This window comes from Mandrillus leucophaeus, unplaced genomic scaffold, assembly GCF_000951045.1.
Source record: "Mandrillus leucophaeus isolate KB7577 unplaced genomic scaffold, Mleu.le_1.0 Scaffold23, whole genome shotgun sequence".
Taxonomy (NCBI): domain Eukaryota; kingdom Metazoa; phylum Chordata; class Mammalia; order Primates; family Cercopithecidae; genus Mandrillus; species Mandrillus leucophaeus.
The window spans coordinates 4,063,679-4,070,445 of NW_012102365.1; the positions used below are offsets into that span (position 1 = coordinate 4,063,679).

The following is a 6,767-nucleotide window of genomic DNA, read 5'->3' on the forward strand; positions in this document are numbered from 1 at the left end:
TCTGCCTCCCGGGTTCAAGCGATTCTCCTGCCTCAGCCTCCTGAGTAGCTGGGACTACAGGTGCACGCCACTACGCCCAGCTAATTTGTGTATGTGTGTGTGTGTGTGTTTTGTTTGTTTGTTTGTTTTTCAATAGAGATGGGGTTTCACAGTGTTGGCCAGGATGGTCTCAATCTCTTGACCTCGGGATCCACCCGCCTCGGCCTCCCGAAGTGCTGGGATTACAGGCGTGAGCCACCGGCACCCAGCCAATGTTCATTAGTTCTTACAACTTAACCTTAGAATGTAAGTGACTTGCCTAAGGTCACATAGCTAGTTGGAAAGAATTAGGAGGGAATCCAGGACCATTCTCCTAGGCCCATGCTTTTTACTCTTCACCGTGATTACTTTTTTTTTTTTAAGAAAGGGTAGAATAAAAGTTAATAGTCAATATTGGTTGAGCACTTAGTATGTTCCAGGCACTGTTCTAAGCATTTTGCATATCTTTTAAGTATCTGAAGTGCATATAAACTGAATAGGACAATATTTTTTTTTGTAGTTCTGTTTTTAAATGTCTTTTTCTCTTTGTGCTTTGGTATAAAAACTGGAAACATGTCTGTGGAACTATTTTTCCCTCCTTTCCTTAGATACTTTTCTGTGCTCCTTAAAAGATACTTTTTCCCGTTGAGTCACCCCTCCCTTTTCAAAAAATTAATATAACTCTGTAAGCTAGAGATGATGTATCAGGGAAACTTCTACAAGAATTGCTTTATAACGGCTCTCATTTTAATGATAAAAATGAGCATTCCCTTTCTCTTCTGTTATGTCTGGTCCTCAGAGCATCTGCCTCACCAGCTGGAGTACCAAAACTGGTTCTGATCCCAGTTTTATGATAGAGTAGTAAGTTGCAAGGGTAGCTAATAATGATGACAAAGATTATATTTTTCTTGTACTTTTTGCTTTTCAAAGCATTTCCATGTATTCCTTTTTAATACTAGCTACTTAGGGAATAAGAAAAAGCATTTAGGAATTACGGTTTTACTCATGAGGAAACTGGAGCACAAAAGAAAGGGCCACACAACCAGGTAGTTCATCCATTCGGTGAGCAGTGATTAAGTGAATCTTGCCAGGGGTGTACATCCTTGTCACCTTTGGAGCTTTAAAACAAAACACATGCCCAAGCCTCACTCTTGGATAGCTCATCTCACTAGAGTGGGCGGATAGCTCATCTCACGCATCATCCGATTTTTTTGTTTTTCAAGATCTACAAATGATTTATGTGGTCCTCTGATAAAAGAACCACCCTACTGCACACTAGCAGAAATTGTGCTAGTAAATAACAGCTAGAAGTAGAAGTTGTTTGCCTTTACTCAGTCTGATGGCTTGAATTTTATTCTTTACTGCTCTAGTATGTAACTAAGTTTCTGTTGTCAACCAAGAGCAATATAGTATTGAAGTTAGTGGGTCACCATCAGCGTTTTTCTTTGTGTAGACCTTCAGATATGGGAGATACTGGATTTTTAAGTTATGTATTGTCTATATATGCCCCAAAATGTTGTAAATATTAATAGCTGAATTCATAAAACTGAAGACCCACACATCTTAAAAAGCAATCACTACCCCCAACACTATAAATATACTAAAAAGCATTGAATTATATATTTTAAATGAGTGAACTGTATGGTATGTGAATTATGTCTCAAAACTGTTTTAAAAAGCCATGATCACTACCATGATATTATAGAGTTAATATCTTCCATATTTTACAGATGATTAAACTAAAGTTTGTAAGATTAAGCTCCATGCCTTAGGTCACACTACTGTGTGTGACTGAGTCTGGGCCTAAGACTCATAATTTGGCTTTTGCCTCTGTTCTATGCAGCCTTTCACAGCCAGGGCTTTTTATTGTAATGTTATTATTTTTCCAATCTCTGAACTGTGTTTCTGTCAGTTTCCACACTAATACCTTCTTTTCCACATACAGTACAGATTGCCAAGGCTAGGAATGCTAAAGACATACATCATTTGGCTCGGCAATATTAGTACTGGATTGAAACCAAGGACAAGTGGTAAAATAACACATGGTGAAAGCATGGGCTATGTTTCTGTGATGCCAGGCATAGTTGAATTAATTCTTTGAGAGGAGGTGTGAATACACATGTATAATGATACTTAAACACAACTGTGAGCAAAATATTTTGTCACATTCCCCTGTGTTGTCAGGTTTGGTCTGCCATCTGCCATTCTTGCAGTGACTGCTTAAAGCACCCATTAGTAGTAGCTCTGTGCTAATCCAGAGTTATTAGTACTAACCCAGTAGTAGCAATCTGTGCAAGAGGCCACAGATTTTTCATGGAAAGATAAAGGAGAGGTTTTGTTTTTTTTTTTTTTTTTGAGACAGAGTCTCGCTCTGTTGCCCAGGCTGGAGTGCAGTGGTGCAAGCTCGGCTCACTGCAAGCTCCGCCTCCTGGGTGCAAGCCATTCTCCTGCCTCAGCCTCCCAAGTAACTCGAACTACAGGCGCCCACAACCACGCCTGGCTAATTTTTTGTATTTTTTAGTAGAGATGGGTTTCACTGTGTTAGCTAGGATGGTCTCAATCTCCTGATCTTGTGATCCACCCGCCTTGGCCTCTCAAAGTGCTGGGATTACAGGCATGAGCCATAGCACCTGGCCAATAAAGGGGATTCTTGAATTTCTGCTGTTTTTCCGATATATTCTCTAAGGAATTAGTTCTTTCATTGGAGATTACAATAGGGTAATGAGCATTTCTTTCTTTTTCTTTTTCTTTTTTTTTTTTGAGACAGAGTCTGGCTCTGTTGCCCAGGCTGGAGTGCAGTGGCACAATCTCAGCTCACGCAAGCTCCGCCTCCTGGGTTCAGACCATTCTCCTGCCTCAGCCTCCCTAGTAGCTGGGACTACAGGCACCCACCACCACGCTTGGCTAATTTTTGTACTTTTAGTAGAGATGACATTTCACCACGTTGACCAGGCTGGTCTCGAACTCCCCACCTCAGGTGATCCGCCCACCTTGGCCTCTCAAAGTGCTGGGATTACAGGTGTGAGCCACCGCACCTGGCCAAGCATTTCTTTCTTGATATTGTTGTATGAAGTAGTTGAGAATTTAAAGTTTTTATCTGTTCAGATTTATGGAATTCCTTTATCTGATCCTTACAATTTATAAATCTAAAAATTTCAGGATGAATTATGTTCAGTTATAGTCAGTTTAAGAATGCAGGAAAGTATATAATAAAAATTACTGATTTCCATGCAAATTGATTAAAATATAAAAGTCTTGGCTGGGCGCGGTGGCTCACGCCTGTAATCCCAGCACTTTGGGAGGCCAAGGCAGGCAGATCAGTTGAGGTCAGGAGTTCGAGACAAGCCTGGCCAACATGGTGAGACCCCGTCTCTACTAAAGATACAAAAAATTAACTGGGCATGGTGGCACACGCCTGTAGTCCCAGCTACTGGGGAGGCTGAGGCAGGAGAATCGCTTGAACCTGAGAGGCAGAGATTGCAGTGAGCAGAGATCGTGCCATTGCACTCCAGCCTAGGCGACAGAGCCTCTGTCTAAAAAAAAAAAAAAAAAGTCTTAGTACAAAAGAGGATAACAATATGTTATTAGAAACACAATGTCGAAAAACACTTTTATTCCTGGATACTGTCAGATAAGTGAAGTTTTATTACAAAGTGTAAATGTTTTATATCCCTGAAAGAATTAACATAAAAACCACAAAAAGGGTATGAGTGATTGTTTTGAAGTAGCTGTCTAAAACTTAGATACCAAATATTCCAACACAACAATTAGCTCTTAGAAAAGATCAAGATTTTATCATAAGCCTGTATAGTTTATTCTCTCTAAAACAGTGTATATAGCTTTTCCCCTAAATTAAGGTTTCTTAACCTCAGTAACTTCAGCCTCTATGCACTGGATGCCAGTACCTCCTTTCTCTTCCCTCCTCAGTTACAACAACCAAAAATGTCTCCAGACATTGCCAAATATTCTCTGGGGACAATTTACTCCAGTTGAGAACCACTGCCCTAAATATATTAGAGAATAAGAGCTATAATACAAATTGGTAAGACTGAGAGATAGTGGGACAGAACTCAAAAGATATTTTTGTTTAGGTTTGAGTACTGACAAAGATTTTTGAGTTCGTGTTATTTTAATCAAAGGATATATTATTAAAAGGGAGAGCATCTGCTTCAAAGATTTGTCCTTACAAGCATCAGAAAGTAGTTTGTGTCTTACCAGAAGAGCCATTTATCAAGTTATTTTGTAATCATTCCAAGGAGGCTTACAGAAGAAATCAGACTTAATTCTTTTTTCTTACAATATATTTTTAGATTCCTGAAATAACCTAAAAATGAACACATCTTTATTTTTAAAAGGCCTCATGGAAGAAATCACATGTAGTTGACCCTTTTTTCCCCACCATAGACAACATTGCAGGTTTTTGAAACTAAAATTACAAGATAAATGGATTTTCTATTTCTTTTCTTTGATCTTGTCTCCCCTGAATTCAGCATTCATGGAATATGATCATTAACACATTTTAGCCTTTCTACTGATGGTACATTTAACTTTCTGGTTGCTGTCAGTTCCCTGGCAGAGCACTAATGATTTATTTTTTACCCTCTGTATGATAGCCCACTACACACTGTAACGTTTGTGTGTGCCCTGGATTCACAGTTATTTTGCCTGGTGACTTTGAAATAATACAGTAGCTCTGGCCTTTACTTATTCTTCCCTTTTCCCTTTCTCACATAGCAGCAGCTGTCGATTCGGCAGACCGAAGTCCTCGGCCCACTTCTGCACCCGCCATTGCTCAGGGTCAGGTTGCAGAAGGTGGTGTCCTAGATGCCTCTGCTAAAAAAACAGTGGTCCCTAAAGCACAGAAGGAAACAGTGAAAGCTGAAGTGAAAAAGGAAGACGGGCCACCTGAGCAAGCTGAGCCAGAGCCCACAGAAGCATGGAAGGTATGTCATCAGTCCAAATACGTAGCTAACTCACTTTGTGATTTAGAAGCCTTAACATTTTGACCAGGAACGTGTTCAAAGCAATTGCTTATTCTCATAGGCTCAACAAAGTTATTCCTCATTCTTTCTAAATGAAGATGTGTCCCATGAACCTATAAAATATTTTCATAGAGTTATGTCAATAAGACTGTAAGCTATCTCAGAAGTTATAAGGTGACCCACTCCTTGACCCAACTATTATTTTTCTAAATGAACTTATAAAACACACCAGTATGATTGATCCTCTGCTTTTTAAAATAATTTTTACTCATCTAGAAGGAATCGCTACATAGATTTTTAAGACTAAGCTCTGCTATTGTGATTAAAATATAATTTTATTTTCTAAGATGGATGTATGCACAGCGTTTCCAACGAATAGGTATTACATAAAGCACATCTATGTGGTTGCTCAAATCTTAAGTAGCGTTACAAAAAGGAAAAGATCCATTATGTAGGAGAGGTTGTACTGCTGAGTTACCTATGGTTCTGAGTTAGTTGTATCCACAGTCACTGCACTGTGTTGAAAAATCACCAATTTAATTAGCAGATTTCCTAGACGGTGACTAGACTGACGTTTTATGTGTTAAGCTTCGTAAACACATTTAAGCAGTGATAGAATCGAAGTGCTAGCTCAGATTTATTGAAATAAATATAGGTCTTACTGTTGGCAACAGGAATTATGAAAAGCAGTCTTTATAAGGAGAATTACATTTTTATATGTCTGTTAAGAAATTAAAAAAAAAATTTAAACTGAGTTAGATCTTAGTAAGTGTCCTCGCTTTGGCAGATGGATTAACCTTGTTCTTTTGGAGCCAGATCAATATCTAGTTTATTTCTAGAGCAGTGGACAATCTAACTCTGTTTTGATTGTATTTAAAACAAAACAAAACAAAACAAAAACTGTTAGACCAGGTTTGGAGGTTCTCACCTGTAATCCTAGCACTTTGGGAGAGCAAGGCGGGCGGATCCCTTGAGCCCAGGAGTTCAAGACCAGCTTTGGCAAAATGGCGAAACCCCATGTCTACAAAAAATACAAAAACTAGCTGGGTATGGTGACGCACATCTGTAGTCCCAGCTCCTTGCGGGGGCTGAGACAGAAGGATAGCTTGAACCTGAGAGATTGAGGAGGCTTCAGTGAGCCGAGATTGCACCACTGCACTTCAGCCAGGGTGACAAAGTGATACCCTGTCTCAAATAGTGAAACCCTATCTCTACTAAAAATACAAAAATTAGCTGGGCGTGGTGGCAGGTGCCTGTAATCCCAGCTACTGGGAAGGTTGAGGCAGAATTCCCTGAACCTGGGAGGCAGAGGTTGCAGTGAGCCCAGATCACACCACTGCACTACAGCCTGAGTAACAGAGCAAGACTCCGTCTCAAAAAATAATAATAAAGAAAAAAGCAAACTGTTAAATATGACATACAGTTTTACTGTCCATTTGGGACTACCTTGAGTCCAAAGAGAAAAACAGATTGAGTGAATGGTAGGTGTTTACATTTTTGTACGTAGCCAAATATTTATGACATTGGTCTTCAGGTTCAGTGTCAACAATGCTTGTTTAATGTTAGACTACCTCCTCAGTTTTTGATGTTAGAATATCTCACCAGGCACTTTTGACTATCCCTCCATTTGTTAAACTAATTAAAAGTGTTAGTTTACTGGAATTGTTAGGGGAATCTTCCTAGTGGCTAAGATTCCTCTGGCTTTCTGCTGACTTACTTTTACTCCTTTTTGCCTGTATCATAGACATAAATATCTTCAACAATAGG

The 6,767-nt window shown here is 39.4% G+C and overlaps 1 protein-coding gene across 2 annotated transcripts in view; it reads left to right on the forward strand.

The window, feature by feature from the left end:
• The window catches only part of LOC105540955 (protein 4.1), a 151,740-nt gene that overhangs the window by 68,011 nt on the left and 76,962 nt on the right, over window positions 1-6,767 (forward strand). For both annotated transcript variants that reach the window (XM_011981742.1, XM_011981743.1), the window contains exon 11: window positions 4,753-4,961. In XM_011981742.1, the coding sequence (XP_011837132.1) occupies window positions 4,753-4,961 (209 nt within the window). The remainder of the gene's footprint in view (window positions 1-4,752; window positions 4,962-6,767) is intronic.